At 39.4% G+C, this 24786-nt stretch overlaps 1 protein-coding gene across 3 annotated transcripts in view; it reads right to left on the bottom strand.

The window, feature by feature from the left end:
- LOC131196055 (divergent protein kinase domain 1A) overlaps positions 1 to 24786 on the bottom strand; it is a 132496-nt gene that overhangs the window by 14975 nt on the left and 92735 nt on the right. For all 3 annotated transcript variants that reach the window (XM_058178474.1, XM_058178472.1, XM_058178471.1), the window contains 6 exons: positions 24339 to 24473; positions 22658 to 22798; positions 22061 to 22219; positions 11825 to 11971; positions 9900 to 9995; positions 3432 to 3527 (listed from right to left, as the gene is read on the bottom strand). In XM_058178474.1, coding sequence (XP_058034457.1) covers positions 3432 to 3527; positions 9900 to 9995; positions 11825 to 11971; positions 22061 to 22219; positions 22658 to 22798; positions 24339 to 24473 — 774 coding nt within the window. The remainder of the gene's footprint in view (positions 1 to 3431; positions 3528 to 9899; positions 9996 to 11824; positions 11972 to 22060; positions 22220 to 22657; positions 22799 to 24338; positions 24474 to 24786) is intronic.

Below are 24786 nucleotides of genomic sequence, written 5' to 3'. Positions count from 1 at the left end.
TTTTGCAGCAACCTTCCCAGAATGGCTGACTTTCTGTCCATTCTCCCCCTCTTCCTACTGCCGCACGTCGAGTACCAAACAAATGACAAGTACTGGGACAACATTTTCATTTCAAAATGTACTGAGTACCAAATTCGGCAAGTTTTGAAGCAGTCAAGTGCTGAGGCACAACAATATTTATTACTCAGAAATTTATATGCCTCATTCTACCAATAAGACCTCTGTATTGATAAAATCCTGTATTTACTTAAGTTAAGTCTATTAAATCTGGTTTTTACTGAACTAAAATTTTGTGAAGATTTATGATTAGAGGAATTAAATCCAGATGAAAGAAAATGTTGTGTCAAACTGCAAGATTTCCTCATAGTACATCTCATCAAGCTCAAGGTTGACTCAGCCTTCCATCCTTGCGAGGTCGGTAAAACAAAGACCCAGATTGTTGGGGGGGAAATGGTGACTCTGTAAACCACTTAGAGAGGGCTGTAAAGCACTGTGAAGCAGTATATAAGTCTAAGTGCTATTGCTATTATAATTCTTCTGTAATTTCCAAAGACAATCTATACATGTCTATCTCTTCAGAAAAGGTAGGGTTGCTACACAAACAATATGCTAGATTAATAATATGCTTTATGCAATAAACTTTTCAAACTTCTTTTTAAAGAGGGGGAAATGATTTCAAGGTCAAATTTTTAGACTATGCTATCATCCTTCCAAGTACTTAAAGAAGGAAAACTCAATTGGTAAAAACAATACTTTTTGCCCAAATATAACTTTCACAAATTATCCCATAGGATAGCATCTCATTATTACTGTGTGTCACAGAAGCAGAACTTTAATGACACAAACAGATAATCACTGCTAAAATGCAGGCATACATGCCAAACAGTGAAACCCACTAAACAATGGAATTATGTCCAAGAACAAAGACACAAAACTAGTTAATTATACAATTATTTCCAAGCATAAATAACCAAAACAGACTGATATTAAAACAAGAAACAAAAAAAGACTACCCCCAGCCCCTTTTTTATTTTGTAGCTTTCTCCCAAAGAATATTAATAAAAGGTTCTAATTAATATTGATAAAAATCACTTTTCTAACCACAAGCTGACATACTATTTTGCCTGGATACATGTTGCAATGCATATTCTGCTCAATGTAAGAACATGTAAAGAGACTGCAGATGTAGAACGATGAAACTTCTTTTCAGACACGCATCTGAATCTACACCATGACCACTGTTTCCAGTCTGACCAATTATACATATACTTGTAAGCCAAGATATTAGTTATGGGAGTTCCTGTATGGGAGAATATGCATGGTGTCTGATCCGAGATTTGGGGGTGGTGGTTTCTCAACTTGACTGGGAAGGGGGGAATTTTATGGATTATGGTTTTATTCTATTTGCTGTCCAAAATTTCATTGTACACAGGGGGCTGTCACATAATTTTGATTAATAAATAGTAAAAAAAAATGTTTGTAGCTGGGCTACTGATTATTTATTTATTTATTTATTTATTATTCAAATTTGTATACCGCTCTATCTCCCGAAGGACTCAGGGCGGTTCACAGGCACATAAAACATTATATATACAATTAAAATAACTATTAAAAAACTTATTCTAATGCCAAATGTTAAAAATATAAATACAAATCTTAAAACCAATTTAAACCCCTATAAATTTAAAATCTAAGCCAGTCCTGCACAGATGAATAAATGTGTCTTAAGCTCGCGACGGAAGGTTCGGAGGTCCGGAAGTTGACGGAGTCCTGGGGGGAGTTCGTTCCAGAGGGTGGGAGCCCCCACAGAGAAGGCCCTTCCCCTGGGCGTCGCCAGACGACACTGCCTAGCTGACGGCACCCTGAGGAGTCCCTCTCTGTGAGAGCGCACGGGTCGGTGAGAGGTATTTGGTAGCAGTAGGCGGTCCCGTAGATAACCCGGCCCTATGCCATGGAGCGCTTTAAAGGTGGTTACCAACACCTTGAAGCGCACCCGGAAGGCCACAGGTAGCCAGTGCAGTCTGCGCAGGATAGGTGTCATACGGGAGCCACGAGGGGCTCCCTCTATAACCCGCGCAGCCGCATTCTGAACTAACTGTAGCCTCCGGATGCCCTTCAAGGGGAGCCCCATGTAGAGAGCATTGCAGTAATCCAGGCGAGACGTCACGAGGGCGTGAGTGACCGTGCATAGGGCATCCCGGTCTAGAAAGGGGTGCAACTGGCGCACCAGGCGAACCTGGTAAAAAGCTCTCCTGGAGACGGCCGTCAAATGATCTTCAAAAGACAGCCGTTCATCCAGGAGGACGCCCAAGTTGCACACCCCTTCCATCGGGGCCAATGACTCGCCCCCAACAGTCAGCCGAGGACTCAGCTGACTGTACCGGGATGCCGGCATCCACAGCCACTCTGTCTTGGAGGGATTGAGCTTGAGCCTGTTTCTCCCCATCCAGACCCGTACGGCCTCCAAGCACCGGGACAACACTTCGATAGCTTCGTTGGGGTGGCCCGGTGTGGAAAAGTACAGCTGGGTGTCATCAGCGTATAGCTGGTACCTCACACCGAAGCCACTGATGATCTCGCCCAGCGGCTTCATATAGATGTTGAACAAAAGGGGCGAGAGGATCGACCCCTGCGGCACCCCACAAGTGAGGCGCCTCGGAGCCGACCTCTGCCCCCCTGTCAACACCGTCTGCGACCGATCGGAGAGATAGGAGGAGAACCACCGATAAACGGTGCCTCCCACTCCCAATCCCCCCAACCGGCGCAGCAGGATACCATGGTCGATGGTATCGAAAGCCGCTGAGAGGTCTAATAGGACCAGGGCAGAGGAACATCCCCTATCCCTGGCCCTCCAGAGATTAATATAAGATGGTTCCATACCAATTTCTCCCGAATGAATTTAGCGATCATAAAAAGTAGTAAAATGATTATGTGTCATATTATGGCTAAAGTCAAAATAAGCTTTCTACTACTGGGCAACTTATAAAATGTCTAGGTATTTTATATTCTTAGCTGCATTAGTTAAATATTTCCAATTGACTAAAATGATCCTATCAATTAAGCTCAAAGTAGCACTTATTATAAGGGCCCATACTTCTACAAATTTTGCTCTCAAAAAGAGGACAAGTTTTAAAAACAAGTTTTAAAAGTCAGCTGCCACAGTGTTGATGAAAAAAATATCAAAAGTCTAAAGAGGCTGTACAGAAATTTTACAAATAAGTGCAAGCATAATCAAGTTAGGTTTTATCAAAAAGACATTTCCTCATCTGTTACAGAGCAAAATTATCCATGTTTAATATTTTCTTCTGACTAAATTAAAAATGTAAAAATTCTGAAAAAAAAAAACAAGTTACATGGAATCAGCAAATAGAAGAAAAACCAAAGTACAAGTTACAGAAAAGGAATTTAAGCGAGCAAAAATGATAGCTTACCTCATGATTCAACTCTGCTATCTGATCTTTCAATTCTCTAATATACTGAGTAGAATCGGAATTATTAAGTTGCCCTTGAATTTTCCCTTCTTCTTTCTGTTCAGGAAAAGGAAATAAGTATATCACATCAGATCCAAAACTTTTACTGGCAAGTTTGATTTAATACAATATTTTCCAAAATGGATTCAGAGCTTTCCACAGATACATTACAGAGATTTGTTACAGTTCTAATGATTAATTCCTTAATTCATAGTGCATTTCAGTAGCTGATAAAATGTCAAATGGAATTGACTGTAAGGAATGAACAGTTTTAATTCTTATATGTGAAGATCTACTGTAACAAGGCACACATATTCCCTAAATGGGACAGCTGTCAGCCAGCTATATATATATATATAACAAATGGTTAAATATTAAAACACTCTTGCAATTTAGTTTTCCTAGCAACTGTTGCCATTTCATTAAATCCATATGAAAGTACCCTAAAGAGACAAAATAAAAGAACTGCCAATCTGTTTTCAAGTTACCCATTCCACTGAGACAAACAAAAACTATGAGCTACGTATAACTCACAAAATATGCCTTTTCTTATGGATTTGATTCCTATGCAGTAAGTATTTGCATTCCAAACTATATCTGATCAGATTTGCTACAAATAATATAAAATGAAGTCAGAATAAGCCAGTCAGGATAGTAAAATCCAACTGAATTAAGAAGAAAACTATGAATAAGTGTTACGTTTACAAAGAAGTACATTGTCAACAGGAAACATAGTACTAAAATTACAGTATTATTAAAGATAACTCGAAGATAAGAATACTTCAGAATTCATCAATTTATGGAAGCCACAAACTAAAAACTAAAGTAAGCGTTATCTTATGTAAGTAACAGAGATTGAAACCAATTACCCTTAAGTAATGTATGTAATGTTACTGACATTAGGCTAAAAATAAAATGACAGATTAAGAATATTCTAAGGGGTTAGCAAATACTTTCTATCACTAATGGAGAATCCTAGCTTTTTCTAAAAAGTCCGGGGTGCCTAGCAAATCCAAACATATATAATTAAATTATTGTCACGTTCATTATTGCAAAATGGTAGCAGATTAATATTTGAATTCTAATTCTCTTTCCTCCATTTTTATTGGGTTTTATCCTTGGCTTAACTTTTTAAAAATTTTTTAATGTGGATGGATGGATGGATGGATGGATGGATGGAGTCTCCTCAGTTCAATATCAGAGAGACCTCAATTACTCCTGGAGCATAACATACTCTTCTTATGTTGCATTGTATTTTATACTTCTGTTATGTTTCAGGTATGAAAAAAATTATTTGGGGAGGGGAGGGGAGGGGAACATATTCTGGATGTTTGAAATAGGAATGCCCTAACCCACACTGCCTCAACTTTTACTACAGAGTAATGACATTTTGTACTGAAAAACTAATTAACTTTATTCATCAGCGCAGTTGTGGGAGATTTGTGGCCTTTTTGTGACTATGATGATTCATTCTGTACTTTCAAAAAAAACACATGCTGCTAGAGAATGTTAAAAGTTTCCTGTAATAGTGAAAATGGAAATTCTGTTTTTAGTCGTACAGGTCATTTGAAATGTTTTTGTGGGACTTATAATATTAAATAAAGATGTTCCCTCAGCATCTCTGGAGGGAGCACTAGGAGCAAATGCCACGGATGTCAGATATGATAAATAATATCATACGTATAAATGCAAAATTTGAATGATGATGTCACTACACACATGCTGCCATGATTACATCATCATGGTTTGCTGCTTTTACTAAGGAAGATTCCATGAATTTTAAAGACAGATTTATTTTGTAAAGTAACATTTATTCTTGGCAAAAATAACTTTGCAACTAAATGGATTTTTTTTTGAACTTATTAATGTTCCATAACATACTCAACCTTCATCCAAAAGAAAATAGATTTCTCAGTTAAATATTAATGTTTTCTAATGTCAAGGGCAGAAATATCATATGGTCAAATATGGGGAAAGAAGGCACTAATCATCAGCATTAACCATTAACATATAATCCACATTCTGATAAAAATATTTATTCATGCAAAAAGACTAGACTGAGATCCTAATACAGGTTTAAATGCTCTCGGATGGGCTGAAGATCTATAAAGCAGAAGAACCAATTTGGTCTAGTGGTTAAGGCACCAGCCTAGAAACTGGGTGACTTTGAGTTCTAGTCCCACCTTAGATATGAAATCACGCTAGGTGAGCTTGGCCAAATCACTCTCTCTCAGCCCAACTCACCTCACAGTATTGTTGTTGTGGAGAAAATAAGAGAAATAAGAGAAATGTGTGTTTGATAGATTTACTGCCTTATTTGTAAAAATAATAAAAGCAGGATACAAACAAACAAACAAACAAACATAAAAAAGAATGTAGAGAATTCTGGTGGAATTCATCAAAATAAATGAAAGGAATTCAAATGACTTAGATCAGGGGTCCCCAACCTTTCGGTCCTCAGGGACCACTAAATTCATAATTTTAAATCCCGCGGACCACTAATATGATCTGCTTAATGACCAGCTGGGTGGGTGTGGCTAGGTAGTCATGTGACTGGGTGGCCATGACCAACTTGATGTCAGTCACAGCCTCTACTCACCCCTCCCCTCCTACCTACTCCTCCCCTGCCTGCCCGGGCTCCTTAGGGCCCCAACAGGAAGCTGTTGTTGGAGCTAAGCAGCCACCATGAGAAAGAGTTGGCAAAACAGCTGGCTCAGTTCAAATTGGATCTGACCGAGAAGGAGGCTCAGCAGAAGCACCTCACTGAGGACTAGGAGCATAGAATTTCCAAGCAGAGGGAAAACCTGTAGCAGTGCAAGGCCAGGTACCAGCGCCTGGAGGCTCAGTGGGCTGAGATGGTCAGCCAGTTCCAGGCCATGATGCAGTCCCACTAGAACAAGGCCCTCTGGCTCTTCACCACAGCAGCACTTCCCTCCAGCCTTCGCCCAACGCCCCACACCAGGAGGCTGAAGCAGAACCCAACCCACACAAAAAGATCCTGAATTGGGGAGATTCTCTGCAGCAACACAAGTGTTCATTGCATGTATCCAGTCCAGGCGCCATAGTTTGAGGACCCCTGATTTAGTGCAATATAAAAAATGCAAATAATTTTTCTGGGGACCACCAAAATTTTCTCGCGGACCACCAGTTGGTGACCGCTGACTTAGATGAATGTGTCAATCAAAGATTAGAACATGTGTTATTTTGGAAAGGTGCTTTTATTTCCTTGACAGTGGCCCCAAACTAATTTTATCTAGGAACTGGCATGTCAACTAATTTCAGTTATAATGTGGGTGTAGTAATAAGCAGACAAACTGTACATGTTTAATGCCAAATGAATCTTACACCGTACTGAGGCATTTCACAGAAAACTGTGAAATAGCTTACTATTGTGGCCTGACTTGAAAGGGAAATTCCTAAATTCTTAAATAATTAAGAGTTATCCTGAAACAGAAAAGCACATCCTGATTTATAACTGATTCATTAATATAATAATTAGCCTTAAGAGATGGACCTATGTAAAATGTATTATGGTTAACTTTGAACAAAGGCATACTTTAAACACAATTCTTGATTACTGTAAAATATAAGATTTAAACTACCTTCACAGAAAGTTCATTTTTCTGGTGTTGTTTACTGCTATATTATTATTGTATCACTATCTTGTAATCAAATGCTTTATCTGAGAGTTAGTTTCGTAATTTCTTTGAGCAGCATAGCCACAGTTCAGCAAATCAAGTCCATTTAGTATGAACTGTCTGTTTATAAATATTTTAAACTGGACAGTTAGGCTTCCTAACCCAGGAAACTGTTGCAATGCACAGTTGTGCTTATCTCAGTGCCACAGGCTTGCACAAAAGCTGAGCAAATATATATTCCCATCTTGCACTATAAAAGTCAACTAATGACTAAATCCAAAAATAGATTTAATTTTAAAAAGAAATCCTGAGGCCACAAAAATTTTTCTATCAGTGGCCCCAAAACATACACATACAATTTTTTTTATTATTGTATTGTATTGATCACATTTGTATACCGCCCTATCTCCCGAGGGACTCAGGGCGGTTAACAGGCATATAAAAAGGACATATAAATACAGATTAAAACACTAATAAAAAACTTATTCTAACCAGCCTGATTACCAAAACCAATTAAAATCAATATAAAATTTAAAATTTCAAAAATTTAAAAATCTAAAAAACCTAGTCCAGTCCTGCGCACCTAAATAAGTGTGTTTTAAGCTCACGACGGAAGGTTCTAAGGTCCGAGAGTTGGCGAAGTCCTGGGGGGAGCTCGTTCCAGAGGGCGGGAGCCCCCACAGAGAAGGCCCTTCCCCTGGGCGCCGCCAGACGGCACTGCCTAGCTGACGGCACCCTGAGGAGTCCCTCTCTGTGAGAGCGCACGGGTCGGTGAGAGGTATTCGGTAGCAGAAGGCGGTCCCGTAAATAGCCCGGCCCTATGCCATGGAGCGCTTTAAAGGTGGTCACCAACACCTTGAAGCGCACCCGGAAGGCCACAGGTAGCCAGTGCAGTCTGCGCAGGATAGGGGTCACCCGGGAGCCACGAGGGCTCCTTCTATCACCAGCGCAGCCGCATTCTGGACTAACTGCAGTCTCGGATGCCCTTCAAGGGAGCCCCATGTAGAGAGCATTGCAGTAATCCAGGCGAGGCGTCACGAGGCGTGGTGACCGTGCATAGGGCATCCCGGTCCAGAAAGGGGCGCAACTGGCGTACCAGGCGAACCTGGTAAAAAGCTCTCCTGGAGACGGCCGCCAAATGATCTTCAAAGGACAGCCGTTCGTCCAGGAGGACGCCCAAGTTACGCACCCTCTCCGTCGGGGCCAATGACTCGCCCCCAACAGTCAGCTGCGGTTGCAGCTGACTGTACCGGGATGCCGGCATCCACAGCCACTCTGTCTTGGAGGGATTGAGCTTGAGCCTGTTTCTCCCCATCCAGACCCGTACGGCTTCCAGACACCGGGACAGCACTTCAATAGCTTCATTGGGGTGGCCCGGTGTGGAAAAGTACAGCTGGGTGTCATCAGCGTACAGCTGGTACCTCACACCGAAGCCACTGATGATCTCACCCAGCGGCTTCATATAGATGTTGAACAAAAGGGGCGAGAGAATCGCCCCCTGCGGCACCCCACAAGTGAGGCGCCTCGGAGCCGACCTCTGCCCCCCCGTCAACACCGTCTGCGACCGATCGGAGAGATAGGAGGAGAACCACCGATAAACGGTGCCTCCCACTCCCAATCCCTCCAACCGCAGAAGGTTACCAGGGTCGATGGTATCAAAAGCCGCTGAGAGGTCTAATAGGACCAGGGCAGAGGAACACCCCCTATCCCTGGCCCTCCAGAGATCATCCACCAACGCGACCAAAGCCGTCTCCGTGCTGTAACCGGGCCGGAAACCGGACTGGAACGGGTCTAGATAGACAGTTTCATCCAGGTGTAAGGGAAACTGATATGCCACCATACTCTCTACAACCTTCGCCGCGAAGCGAAGGTTGGAGACCGGACGATAATTACCTAAAACAGCTGGGTCCAAGGCAGGCTTCTTGAGGAGGGGTCTCACCACCGCCTCTTTCAAGGCGGCCGGGAAGACTCCCTCCACCAAGGAAGCGCTCGTAATTGCCTGGAGCCAGCCTCGTGTCACCTCCTGGGTGGCCAGCACCAGCCAGGAGGGGCACGGGTCCAGTAAACATGTGGTGGCATTCAACCTACCCAACAACCTGTCCATGTCCTCGGGAGCCACAGGGTCAAACTCATCCCATAAAATATCACCAAGACCACCCTCGGACGCCTCCCCTGGGCCACTGCAATTTTGGTCCAAACCGTCCCGAAGCTGAACGATTTTATCGTATAGATAACCGTTAAACTCCTCAGCACGTCCCTGCAACGGGTCATCCCGCTCCCCCTGATGAAGGAGGGAACGAGTCACCCGAAACAGGTGACTCTGTTTTAAAAAACAGAGTTCTGAGATAGAAGCAAGGTGCAATCACTACAAACCACAAATATTATGGGTGAAGCACAGTAATGATTTTCGCGCATGATGGGAAAACTAAGGTTAATGTATCTGAACTGAGAAGGTGTGCGGAAGAGCCAGATGGCAGAAGAGACATAACGGTACATACTGTAACTATCCAACTCTCTGCTCCCACCTAGTGATTATCCAGCAATTTACAGTCCTAAGGAACAACTTCAGTGACTAATTCTATACATGGGTAGGCTATTTTCCAATCAAAACTGTATGGCTGGATAGTTACTAGTCAGGAACACTGTTGCTGTTTCTACAGAAGTTCAGTAGATGGTTTGCAAAAAAAAAAAAAATTCTAAATTTATTAGTTCTATAAACTAATGTCTATGTTGAGCATTTTAACTTAAAACTGGAGGGAAGTTATAAAAGAGGAATTGTTTTCATTCTTACCTGGATTTCTAGTTCTGCAATATGCTGCTGGAGTTCTGCCACAGCTGCTATGCTGTCAGCCTCTCGAAGTCTTACAGCCATCACTTCTTCTTTATTCTAGGAAAAAGAAGTGATAAGTGACAAGCACAGGAAAATTGTTGTAGAAAACAAATGGATGGCTATTTATATTTAAATCTTTTTACAGTTAGTATAAGCAGCTGGACTCTTATCAACATGCACTCTATAAAAACGATCAGCTTACAGGTTGTCCTTGATTTAAGACCACAACTGTGTCCAGAATTTTCCATTACTAAGCAAGGCAATTGTTAAATGAATCATGCCTGATTTTGTGATCTTTTTAGTTACAATTGCAAAGCAAATTACTACAGTGAATCATGTGGTCTTTAAGCGAATCTGGCTTCTCCCATTGACTATGCAATGTTGCAAATGGTGATCACATGTCCACAGTTTTCTGCAAATGTTGTAAATACATACTGGTTGCAAGTGCCCAAATTTTGATCACATGACCGTGGAGATGCTCCAATGGTTGTAAGTGTGAGGACAATTGTAAGTCATTTTTTTCAGTGCCTTTGTAACTTTGAACGGTTCCTAAACAAATGGTTGATTGTAAGTTGAGGACTACCTGCATATTAATTTTTCTCAGGATTATATTTTCTCAAATACGGAATAGATTCTTAATGATAAGAAAACAGACTCTGCCCACTTCAGTGACACCACTGGGTTGTCCATTCTAGCTCTTCATCATGTCACCAATTTAAAAAACTTCCAGTCTTTGGCTACTCCAGAGCTGATTGGCTTTGTTATAAACCATAATCAGCACAAGAATACTGAAATAAATGACTGTACCTTCCTTCTCACAATCTGTGCCCTCCTTCCCCCTAAGCCCAACTAGATAAACATCTGTTGCATATCTGACCACCAAGCTTTCTTCCCTCAGAAAATAATAAACAGGAAGAGATTCTGATGGGGATCAAAGCAGGAATAAGCGGTTAACACACAGAAAACACTACCTTAATTATATCAGGCTCATCAAGGTTGATTATTTATGGGAAAAACCCAGATGCACATATACTTCTGTTCTGACCCAGATATTGTTCTACATAAGGTTGTCCACAATTTGAAAACAATATCTATTGTAAAATTCCTACAAGTTATTGAACTTACACACACACAGTATGCTTATTTAAGAAAAGAAATTGCCAAGCAAGGAAACAACTTCTATCCAGCCCCTCCATTTCTGAAATGTATTTCTATCAACAAGAGTTTTATCTCCTCTCTTTTTTGTTGTTGTTAGTTGCGAAGTTTTTTGTTGTTGTTAGTTGCGAAGTTGTGTCCGACCCAACAAAACCCAAACCCAAATAAGTGACACAATCAGAAATTTGGTTTAGCATTTGCTCAGATCTAACAACACAGCAATGGATCACCTACAGGTAAGCAAATATATGGGATACACATACTAACAATAAATATTGCAATACATTCTATTTAATCAAAACATGATTGTATGTATGGTGCAGAAAAGCTGCAAAGTTTTCCCCAAGCCATGAGAAGGAAAATGTCTGATCCTTTTTATGAAATAAACCCAGTACTTTTAAGTTAATACTTTAATCATTGAAAAATAGGAGATTGTATAGAGCATCTCAGTACACTTCCTAGAAAGCTATATAATGCATGTATAAAATAAATGTATAAAAGCTTAAGATACATGATTTGCTAAAATTAAAATCTTCATCTAATGTACAAATGATATATTATTTGACAACTTAATAAATGCTACCCCAATATTAATGATAATTAGGCATTAAATCCAACATTCTTCCTGAAAAAGATATCCTGGTACACTAATGCAATTAACATAGATTTTTTTTTTCAGTTTACAGATACAATATGCAATGCAATACAATTCATTTATCCATTGTCCATACCTTGCATTCAATCTCTGCTTGCTTTCGTTTTGATTCAGTTAACTGTGCCAACAGCCCTTTGTTTTGTGCAGACAAATACTGGACCTTTCCTTGAAGGTTTGTGATCTCTTGCTCAGCCCTCCGTAAATGGTTGCTATTGATCTGGTTCTGATGAAGAATGAGGCAGATGAATATTAGTTGCCATCCAGCCAATATAATGCTTTGAAATGGAGCATAAATCAATACAGATGACACATCCTGGAGATAACAGTGATCAAGGCTAAAAAATAATGCTTTCAAGTTCTACATGCAATTCTGAATTACCTTAAAAACATCTTCAGTGAGCCCCCCCTTCCAAACACAGTTCAAAATTGCCTGCCTACAAGCAGGATATATTTCCAAAACTAACATTCTAGAACATGGGTGTCAAACTTGCCACATCATGTTGCCATCACATGATATTTTTTCCCTTCGTGGAGCTGGGGTGGGTGTGGTCTGCGTGTGATGCCTCCGGCCCATGGGCTGCAAGTTTGACACCCCTGTTCTAGAAGGTTCTAAACACCTGGGGGCACAAAACTCAGCCTGTTATTTTTCCACATGAAACTCCTAATACGATAGCAGCCGATCAAACAGCCAAATCTTAATACCTGGAATATTGCATTGTGATGGTATGGATTTGAATACTTGGTCAAAAAAGCTGCAGAAAGCCAAACTAATCAACTCTGCAGTAAAACCAAGTTTTACATGGTTGAAAATGGTATAATTTCTCTTAGGTTTGCACTGGCATCACCACAAAGGAAAAATTAGAGTTCTTATTATCAACTTATTATCTTATTATAAATATTGTCATGTTCTAAGATGTTGTCTTCTAATGTCTATGGAGAGTCTCAGTCATCCAGGTCATGGTTGTCCCAAAAATGCTTTTTCAAGAGGCAACTGGACTTTCTAGTTTTTCTTTAAAGATGTTTAACTTCTCATCCAAGAAGCAGCCAGATGAGAAGCAAAATGCCTTCAAAGAAAAACCAGAAAGCCAGTTGCCTCTTGAAAAAAAGCACCTTTGGGTTGTCTTATAATATTGTTTTAATATGGAAATTTTTGTCTCTTGTTTAAGCAAAGGACCAGTTTTTTTATAAACAATGAAAACTTTATAATTGTAATAATATAACAACAAATAACATGGGATTAGATGCTGCAAGGAGATAACATGGGATGTACAGTATATTGTTTCATGTCAGTTTATAGACTCATAATTTACTTTCTTGCAAGGACAACCTTTCAATATATATTGTCTCTTTCCCCCCTATAGATATTGGGTCCCAAGAACAACTCACGTGGAATTACAGGTAGTCCTCGATTTATGACTGCAACCGAGTCCAAAATTTCTGCTGCTAAGCAAAACAGTTAAGTGAATTTTACCCCATTTAACAACCGTTCTTGACACAGTTGTTAAGTTAACCACTGCAGTTAAGTTAGTGACTCGGTTGTTAAGGGAACCTAGCTTCCCTATTAGTTTTGCTTATCAGAAGGTTACAAAACGGGATCACATGAGCCCGGGACACTGCAACCATCATAAATATATGCCAACTGCCAAACAACCAAATTTTGATTACGTGATCTTGGGGATGTTGCAATGGTCGTATGAAAAACGGTCATGAGTCACTTTTTTTAGCGCTTTTTCACTTTTTTAACCCTTTTCCTGCTAACCAATCTGCTGCCTCTTTGCCCTCTGAAAAGCAGCCCTTTGTCCTGGGACTCCAGACTACATTCCACCACAATAAACCACCTTTATCTACTCTCTCTATTTTCACAATTTTATGCCTACTTTCTTATTTATTTATTTATTTTATTAAATTTTTATACCGCCCTTCTCCCGAAGGACTCAGGGCAGTGTACAGCCAAGATAAAACACGAAATATATACAAGTTAAAACATATTAAAACCTATCAAATTACAAAAAGGCTGAATATTAAAATTTAGTTTTAAAATTTTAAAAATATTAATAAAACCCCAAATTAAAATTTGACATTATTATGCCAGTCCCGCTTGAATAAATAGGTGTGTTTTGAGCTCACGACGGAAGGTCCGAAGATCAGGCACTTGACGTAAGCCAGGGGGAAGTTCGTTCCAGAGCGTCGGTGCCCCCACAGAGAAGGCCCTGCTCCTGGGGGCCGCCAGCCGACACTGTTTGGCGGACGGCACCCTGAGGAGACCCTCTCTGTGAGAGCGTACGGGTCGGTGGGAGGCATAAGGTAACAGCAGGCGGTCTTGTAAGTACCTGGGTCCTAAGCCATGGAGTGCTTTAAAGGTGGTAACCAAAATCTTGAAGCGCACCCGGAAAACCACAGGAAGCCAGTGCAGGCTATGGAGTAGTGGTGTTACGTGGGAGCCACGAGCGGCTCCCATTACCACTCGCGCAGCCGCATTCTGGACTAACTGTAGCCTCCGGGTGCACCTCAAGGGCAGCCCCATGTAGAGAGCATTGCAGTAATCCAACCTAGACGTAACCAGAGCGTGAGTGACCGTGCATAAGGCATCCCGGTCAAGGAAGGGACGCAACTGGCGGACCAAGCGAACTTGGTAAAAAGCCCTCCTGGAGACGGCCGCCAGATGTTCATCAAAGGACAGCCGTCCATCCAGGAGGACGCCCAAGTTGCGAACCACCTCCTTTGGGGCCACTAACTCGCCCCCAACAGTCAGCCGCGGATGCAGCTGACTGTACCGGGGTGCCGGCATCCACAGCCACTCCATCTTGGAGGGATTGAGCTTGAGTCTGTTTCTCCCCATCCAGACCCGTACAGCTTCCAGGCACCGGGACAGCACTTCAACCGCTTTGTTGGGGTGGTCCGGGGTGGAAAGGTACAGCTGAGTATCATCAGCGTACAGATGATAACTCACCCCGAAACCACTGATGACCTCACCCAGCGGCTTCATATAGATGTTTACTGGGTACTTTCTTATAAGTAAGTACCCAGTAAACCCCCTTTATCTATTTTACTATAGTATAACACAAACTTTATTACAAGGCATAAGCTTTCATGAGCACAGCTCACTTGATCAGTCGATGACATTTTACACCTTTTAATAAAATGTGTCGATTGGGATAACTACTATAAGATTCCTTCTGATTTGTTTGACACACTTTTCTAACATGTTCCTTCTCCCACAATTTTTAGCAGAATCAGTCATTTATCATTCATCACATATGCTCCTTTTCTCCCTCAAGCTCAACTCTGATAAACTTCTAAGACATTGTGTGTTAAGTAAAAGACATTTTTCTGCCCTAAAATATTAAATACATACTATATACATAGTATTTCCTGTTTGATGAAGCATTAGCCATTGCATTTTTGTTTTATCTTTTTACTTTCACAGCTGCTGCTTTTTGCTTTTTCTTTCTTTCTTTTTTGCTTTGCCATCTCTATTTCTGTCAAGTGCTACACTTACTATCAATTGCTGATTCTAGTTTAGCATTTGTCTTTCTGTTGAATGTTTATGGTTTATTCTGTTTTTCCTAAAAAGATGGGGAAACCTATAGTTTCACAGACACTATTTAACTGCAACTGCTGAAGTTATAATATTTGCAGGGTGGTTTTTTTGTTTTTTGTTTGTAAAAGCTTAAAGACCCTTTAGCTTTTTCTTCATGTGATTATGGAACTGACGATAATGATTCTATATTGACCTTAAGAGGACTTTCCATTGTTCCTTATTTTTCTGATTCATCATTTCTTCCTTTGCAATATTTTTCACTTTCTTGAGAATTTTGCCTTGACTGTTCTGCTTTGCCTGGCATTCTGCTTTCTTAGTAGTAGCAATCACTATCTATTTTTTAGCTATTGTTTCAACCTGACATTTTTACTAATGCCTCTATTACTAATTTTTCTATTTTGTAGGATAGCAATGCAAATAACAAACTCTTCTGTTTTATTTTTATCTTTTCTAGGCTCATCCTTTTTAGCATTCTTGCTTCTTCTACAACAACTCCTTTGGCCTTTCCACCTGCTTTTAGTCTTCTTTTTATTAACCAATTTCGTTGTATACATGATGTACAATAACAATATAGGCTATACTACTATTAGCTTCCCCAGTTGGCCTATCTATAATCAATTCTTTAACAACAATGTTCAATTTTATCATTTTTTAAAATTCAGCTGTCTTGTTTCCAGAATATTCTGTACATTCCTTGCTTTTGAGTAAGCCATACAGATATAATGCTTTTTTCTCTTCTACACTCTACTGGAAATCTTGTTACTGTTAATGTAAAAAGCTGACCACTGGAACTTCAGAACCAGATCATCAGTACTCCTAGGAAGGTCCATCGTGTCTTTGAACGGCCACTAAGCAAACTGGTTGTAAGTTCAGGAGTATAGGTACTTTGCTCCATCTTGCAATCAAGACTGATTATAGTTTTTCCTTGTGTTTAAATTTAGGATTTTTTTTCTCTCATTACACTCTTGCATCACCTCCTCTTGAATGAGATGTAATCTTATCTCTTGAAATTTAGCAGCTCTCTTAAAAGTTGACAAAAATGTGTGGAGATCTTTTGCAGCCACATAAAAGATAAAGTGTTCCATATGAATCTTAAACTGCAGTATTTCCTTTTTATGATATTGTACATTTTTTAATCAATCAATTCTGTCAGAAATGTACCTTTCTTTCATCTCTAATTCCCTAAGGCTATGTTGTTTTCTTAATATATCTAAATATTTGAGACCTGACTGATCTGACAGAGTTGACACCTATGGGTACTTTTGGTTTTATATGCCTTTCGTATGTGTTTAAAATGAAATTGGTACAGTAATCAGGAATAGTCTCGTATCTTCCCAGTAGAGGCTTATAAGGCTTGAATAAATAGGTTATTTATTGTTTATGCTTCTGAGAAAAACAGAAATCTTATTTGAAAATATATGGGAAATATATTTAAATAATGTTTATCGGTTGCTCTATGGCAGGGGTGTCAAACTCAAGGCCCATGGGCCAGATTCGGAATCTGCTTAAATCTGGCCTGTGGGGCCAGCCTGGAAATATCAAAGGACTGGCCCTCAATGCCGGCCAAAACAGGGCACAGGGGAAGGGGGGGCGGCGGCAATGCAGCCCCCGTGAGGCCTGTTATTGGCCTCCCCAGCCTCCAGCAGCACTCTGCCAGTCAAAAACAGGCCACGAAAGGCCCTCCATGCAGCCCATTTTGGCCAGCAGAGTGCTGTAGGAAGACTTGCTTGGACTGTATTACAATTATGTGGCCTCAAGTAAGTGTCTGATCTGGAAAGAAAACAAGCAACATCCTATATTAATACTACAGTTTAATGCCAGATTTTACCTACTGTAGGTTCATTTAATCTACAATCAGCAATCTATAATTGACAGCAGTTTCTATTTACTATTCAGTAAATTTGCCTCTACTATTAGATCTTGTATTATCATGTTATTTATGCTATTGTATTTTTATTATTAGTTGAATAATAAAAATACAATGGTATAAATAGCTTTTCTGCCTGGAACAGCAATTTACTATTAAACAATAGGGTATAAATTTAGAAATAAAAAGTTTAGTGGAGTATGAAGAATAAGTAATAAATGTTTGCCAGTAATATTTGGTAGAAAAAATAAGAAAATGGTTATAGTAAAGAACTGTGGAAAGAAAGAAAAGAAAGGGAAAAAATGCATCTTGAGCCTGTGTCAAATGCCCGCATGGCCACACGCACCCTGGCCATGCCTCCTTGCCCTCCGAGCTCAAACACAACCCTGATGCGCCCCTCAATGAAATCGAGTTTGGCACCCCTGCTCTATGGATATATTGGAAACACTTTTGAAATTAAAAGGTAGCTTGGAGTTCATTCAATTGATGAAAAATGGGAAAACTCTTAATCCAGGTAAATTTCTAATGGTATACATTTCTTATAGATTTATTGGCTCAATATTGTTTAAAATGAATGATTTAAATCTGGTAAATTATTGATACCTTCTTTTGGTGCTTATAGAACACTGACTTTAAAATCAGGTTATTAAATTTTGTACAAGCTATAGACCCTGCTTTTTAATTAATGTAAATATTAACTATTTTGTTGGCTCAGTGATTGTAGCCTTACCATCATTCACCCACTTCAATCTGGATTTATCAAAGACAGACAACTATTAGACAATTTATTTTTATCACTCACTATGTGTTTTGTATACAGCTCTAGATAAATTGGATTTTGTTGAGTTAATATATTAGGATGCTAGAAAACTGTTGACATGATTCAGATTAATTTTGCCTAGCAAATTATCTCCAAGTATAGTTTTTTGTCTTCTTTTATTAAGTAGATTGTAATGTATTAGTTGCAACCTATTGTTTTTTACTTCTTGATCAGCTTTTTTTTTTACTTCTTGATTTCCCCCACCTTTTTTTTTTTTTTACTTCTTGATTCATTTTACTTCTTGATCATCTGAAGAATTACAGTGTGATACCCATTAGATTGCCTTCCTTTTCCACTACTATTTGACAGTTCTTAAACCATTAGCAATCATTCTTAGGTAGTTTTATAGTATCACTGACAGATATTCTAGCAATGGCAGATTCAGAGTGAAAATTATTTTTATATGCTGATGATATTCTGGCAATTCTGGATATATATTTTTTGACATCTTTGCCTAATTAGATACAGGTGGTTCAACAATCCAGAAAATATTCAGACTAAATCATCAACTGGAGAAAATCTACCGTAATTTCCTTCATTAGGATCTGATATATCAATAGTTCCATGTACAAAGACAGTCCACCAAGGACTACCTCTTGAAAAAAGGAGGTTATAATTTATCAGAATTCTAGAACTAGATAATTGAAAAACATACTTAAAGTTAAAATTACTGATATGATTTATGGAATAGAGTCAGAATAGCCAATAATGGAACTTCAATGGATCCAAATTAAAAAAAATGTTTGCTTCTTTGGACATTAAATTAATGTTGAAATTAATTCAATGTACAATATGGCTCCACTGATTTTGCAGTGGACTATTTAATGAATCTATCAGAAAAGATAGGACTAGATTTTCTTTCTTGGAAGTTTAAGGAATTAGACTGTCAAACGCACTAACTGATTTGATTTGGTCATGCACAGTTTTGTTTTCTTTTTGGAAGAATATATTAATATATAAATAGAAGACTGGATAAATGTTTTCAAGGTAAAAGATGTTAACTATTTTGAACTACAGATAGTCCTTGATTTACGACCACAATCGAGCCAAAAATTTGTTGTTAAGGGAGACATTTGTTAAGTGAGTTTTATCTCATTTTACGATCTTCCTTGTTAAGTGAATCACTGTAGCCGATAAGTTACTAACTCAGTTATTAAGTGAATCGGGCTTCCCCATTGACTTTGCTTGTCAGAAGGTCACAAAAGGGGATCACGTGATCCCGGGTACAGCAATGGAAATAAGAATGAACCACTTGTCAATCATCTGGATTTTGATCACATGATCATTGGGTGCTACAAAGGCTGTAACTGCGAAAAAGATCATGTCACTTTTCTCAGTGCCACTGTAACTTTGAATGGTCACAAAATGAATTGTAACTTGAGGACTACCTGTACATTCCAAAATTGTAGAAATTGACTATAAAGTAGGCTTTACATAATTAAAAAAGATACCAACCCCACAAAAAACTGGAAAAACTGGAAAAGCCCATCCCCACCCACCTATGGTATGGCCACATCTAATCTGCATAACTAACCTGATCAGTATGGCCATAAGTCTAGCCATACTAGACTTTATCAGGATAAAAAGTTCACCTGTTTGAATAAACTATTATTTCTCATAAACAAGACACAAATTAAAATGAAACAGTAAATTAATTGAAATTAGGTAAAGGTAAGGGTTCCCCTCGCACATACTGTATGTGCTAGTTGTTCCCGACTCTAGGGGGCAGTGGTCATCTTTGTTTCAAAGCCGAAGAGCCAACGCTGTCCGAAGATGTCTCCGTGGTCATGTGGCCAGCATGACTAAACACCAAAGGCGTACGGAACGCTATTACCTTCCCACCAAAGGTGGTCCCTATTTTTCTACTTGCATTTTTTACGTGCTTTCGAACTGCTACGTTGGCAGAAGCTGGGACAAGTAACGGGAGCTCACCCCATTACGCAGCACTAGGGATTCGAACCGCTGAACTGCTGACCTTTCGATCGATAAGTTCAGAGTCTTAGCCACTGAGCCACTGCATCCCTTTAATTGAAATTGGGTATATTATATTCATTAGGTTTTGCTGTTTTGGATTATATGTGACAAGTCCTAATATCTTCAGCCAGCATATCCAGCGGGAATGACTCCAGGAATTATTTTTCATGACTTTCTGAAAAACTACAGTATCTCCACAAATTGCCTACGCAGTGTACATAAAAACTTCATCCTGTATGTGTGTGTGTGTGTGTGTGTGTGTGTGTGTGTGTGTGTGTGTGTGCACTGCTTATATATGATCACACAGAACAACTATACCCCCTACTGGCTGAAAAGATTAGAAAAACTGCTGTTTAAACTAGGAAACATGATAAAAGTCATAAATGTATTTAAATTCGTACTGCTTTTTAACAGACAGCACTGTTATATCATAAAGTTGCTCAGTTTTGTTCTTTTTTTTAGATCCTGCATCTTCAATAATTGTTTTTTACTGTTATAGCATACTAGGCCCTATTGGACCAAAAGCAAAGCAATCTATACTTTAACAAAAAGCTAAATGTTTTAATTTAGAATAGGGGTCTCCAACCTTGGTCCCTTTAAGACTTGTGGACTTCAACTCCCAGAGTCCCTCAGCCAGCAAAGCTGGCTGAGGAACTCTGGAAGTTGAAGTCCACAAGTCTTAAATGGACCAAGGTTGGAGACCCCTGATTTAGAACATACTTCTCAGTGTGCTTTTTCTGGATCTAAATATTCATATAGATAAAACATAGCATTTGAAGATCTACTAATAAATATCCAACAGTAAACGTTTGAAACCCCCAAAATGCACTGCCTGCATGGGCCCCCCCCACGCGCCCTGCTTCCGCATGTATACGTGCCCCCCCGCACGTGCCCTGCCTTCCGCGCATGTGCACACAGCGCCCCGCACATGTGCAGCAGAGACCTAACGACCAGCTGGCTGGTGGGAGGCGTGCACGCATGTGTGGCAGAACTGAACTGGGCCGACGGCTCATGTGCCCACAGAGAGCACGCTACGTGCCACCTGTGGCACATATGCAATAGGTTCGCCATCACAACTCTAGCCAATACCTATATGGGTGTTATCACAACTCAGGCTTTGTAAGGTAGTGTGTAAATGTTTGAGTTTTCAAAAACTCTTCATAAAGCAAGATAAAATAAATACAATCTACTTTTAAGTTGTATCTGCCCTTAGAATTTGAGGCAGATTACAGAGAAGAAAAATGGATTTTATTAAGGTTCTAGAGCAGGGATTTCAAAACTGTTCACATCGTGGGCCATATAATGACATATCACAATGTTTTTTGCCTTTGCGGAGCATGGGGTAGGCATGGCCTGTGCGGGCTGTATCCAGCCTGCAGGCTGCCAGTTTGACAGGCCTGTTCTTGAGCGTACCAAGAACTCTTCAAAAGAAAAAACAAGCAAAGATTTGCTGATACATCATTTGATAGGTCCAGAAATGGAGGACCAACCATTACAGATAGTCCTCAACTTATAACAATTTGTTTAGTGACCATTTGAAGTTATAACAGCACTGAAAAAAGTTATTTATGACCATTTTTCACACGACCGTTGCAGCAACCCCATGGTAACATGATCAAAATTCAGATGCTTGACAACTGATTTATATTTATGACGGTTGGAGTGTCCTGGGATCACCTTTTGCGACCTTCTGACAAGCCAAGTTAATAGGGAAGCCAGGTTCAATTAACAACCGAGTTACTAACTTAACAATGCAATGATTCACTTAACAACGGTGGCAAGAAAGGTCTTAAGATGGGGCAAAACTCACTTAACAAATGTCTCATTCACCAACAGAAATTTTGGGCTTAATTGTGGTTGTAAATCAAGGACTACCAGAATTTTTTTTTGTCCTCCCATTAAACCTTAAAAAATTTTATGCGGGGGAAAAAAGGGGAACATAACCCAGAATCACCCAATGAGCATCACAGATGGAGGGTACCATAAATTATAGGATTATGATCTCTCCTGTCCCAAAAAAACCACTAGTAATTTCATCTGTGCTTTTCAAATATTGCATTTTCATGGATATACCATGCAACACCAAATATTCAATAATTTTTTTTCTTACCTGGGTTTCCATTTCCATCATCCTTTGTTTTATTTCTTTTAACTCTGCTTGAGTTTCTGCTTCTCGGAGTCTGACTGTCATTAGCTCATCTTGAAGTTCGTTTACAGTATTTTTTTTAGGTGGGTCTTTCCATCTTCCAGAAGTGCGAATGAGATGACGCTAAAAAAACATGGCTATATCTTAATATACTTACATAGATTTTTTTATTTATTCCGCAGTGCAATATTTAATTTCTCCATATCTGCTGCTGTGCTCAAGAGCTATTTTTCAATTTTTACATTTCAGCGATAGAATAATATAAGCTAATATAAGACTTTAATTTCATTCACAGTTGTTCCCCCCCAACTATAGTCAACAGCAGTTCCTTCTGAGAAAACATGTTTTGGAATAGGCTGCCTTCCACCCAGGTTTAAAACAATATCAGCTTTAAGAAACAAAAATATATAAACTCTTGTTTGCTAAAAGCAAGAGCTCAAAATGAACGCTGGGCTCTCCCAAACATAACATAGGGTTCATTTACTAACTCATTTCCTCCTTCCATACACAATTGATTGCCAAATTGATTTAGGGTCTTAGTGCTTTTCTGCACAGAATTACCTGCCAGTGTTCTTCCAAATCTTTAACTTGCTGCCGAAGTTCTTTTAAACCCGTAAGAGCTTCTGCTTCTCTTAGTTTCACTGCAATCAATTCTTCTTGAAGTCTAGCAATATTATTCTCATCAGGCAAAGAGCTGTTCCTCTGCAGAAAAGGCACAATATTGGCACAACATCTACCACCTGCAGCTACGGGATAATTCACTAGCATTCATTATGCTCTGAACAATTCAGAATATAAAAACCATCCCTCCTCCTCAAATAGGGAAACCTTTCTTTTTTGGAAGGAGCATGTTATTTATTTCTTCACGATAGTGATTAAAGAACTGTAATGAGGACAACACGAAAGTTCTAAAGAAGATAGTATCTCTTTGGCTGACCTTATCTGGGCTCAGAAGTATTGAGTGGGAGAACTCCATGGATATAGGCTTAGGCTGGCTGGGAAGTTGAAAAGACAACCCAGAAGAAAGTAACACCAAGCCATTCCCACATTGTAGCAAGGTGGTCACAGTGTTGAATCAGGAGACCTAGATCCTAGAGGAGACCTAGATGAGTCCACCCTCAGCCCCAAAAGCTGTCTGAGTGGCTTGAGCCAGCCATCTTCTCATCTCAGCACGATGTATTTTACAGACTTGCTGTTCTGGAGGAAAATAGGAGACAGCAGTATATACAATGCTATGAGCTCCTGAATGAAAGATGGAACATGAATCAAATAAATCAAGCAGGCAGGCAAGCTGCCAAGAAAACTACGTGGATCTTTCCATGAAAGTAATGAAGGGTTGACTTCCAATTTGAAGATGACTTTTCTTTTTTTTACTGTACAATCTTTCAACTATTATCTTCGTGCATAGACAACAATTATGTCTGAACTGTAGGGAAATGGTAGTTAACCAACACTCAAACAACATCATCAGATCCAGTTCAGGATGCAATTTAAAAAAAATATAAATTACAATACATTTTAGGTATTCAGAGTTAGCTTGACAGTTTTTATATATTTAGAAAAGAATAAAAAGAGACAAATCCTCGGCCTGCATTAATAATTTATAGCAAGGGTCGAAATTCTACACAAAGGATTCTCCATATCTTGGGTGCTCAATAGAAGTCTCATGTCATCTCCCCACAGTGGTATTGAAAATAACTGAATACACAGTAATGTGCCTGATGCTAAATATAATGCACAGATGGAAATATATGGATGAGATGGTCCTTCAATATCTTCAATTAAATCTAATTATGGACATCCAATCATTTCATGAACAAACATTTTATTTTAAAGTAATTAAAACTGATCCATATTTATCATGTACCTTAAATTCTATTCAATTTTCTATTCAATGGAAAATAAATTTTCCAAAGCACCGAAAGGCAAGAGAAGAAACAACGGCTGGAAATTAATCAAGGAGAGAAGCAATCTAGAACTAAGGAGAAATTTCCTAATGGTGAGAGCAATCAACCAACGGAATAGCTTGCCTTCAGAAGTTACTAGTGCTCCATCACTGAAGACTTTCATAAAGAGACTGGGCAACCATTTGTTTGAAATGACAGGGTCTCCTGCTCGAGTAGGGGGTTGGACTAGAAGACCTCCAAGGTCCCTTCCAATTCTATTATTCTGTTATGCAAAGTATGTAATGGTCAAAGGATTTGGAAAACTGATTCTACAGAGCGTTCATAGTTTGACTTACTTTTTCCATCTCAATAACCTTATCTTGCATTTCCTTCAGGGCACTGTGTGATTCGGCTTCACTTAGTTTTGCTTCGATCAACTCTCTCTGCAACTGCAGCACAAAGTCTTCACTGTGGTGGGAACTGCTCTTATGCTACAGAGCAAGTAAATCCAACATCGGTGTTAACAGAAGGAAAGGAGATATCTTAAAATGCAAAATCATGCACATAATAAAGCAGACAAAAAGACTTTTTAAAAAGCTGTAATATTAGAAACAGTAAAGCTTCTTTCTCTAAAATATTTCTCACAAGACCTACAGCATCACAACAAAGACAATGCTACTCCTTTCAAAAGTTCGATATTATGTACACCTTCGTTTTCTTTCTACTATGATTTTTCCCTAACCCAAACATGTAATTAAAATTGTTTCTAAAAGTTGAAGGAATACTGATCTAGTTTTCTTAAGG

This window comes from Ahaetulla prasina, chromosome 3 (assembly GCF_028640845.1).
Source record: "Ahaetulla prasina isolate Xishuangbanna chromosome 3, ASM2864084v1, whole genome shotgun sequence".
NCBI lineage: Eukaryota > Metazoa > Chordata > Lepidosauria > Squamata > Colubridae > Ahaetulla > Ahaetulla prasina.
The sequence above is the reverse complement of the archived record's forward strand: the minus strand, read 5'-3'. Positions and strand labels throughout refer to the sequence as shown.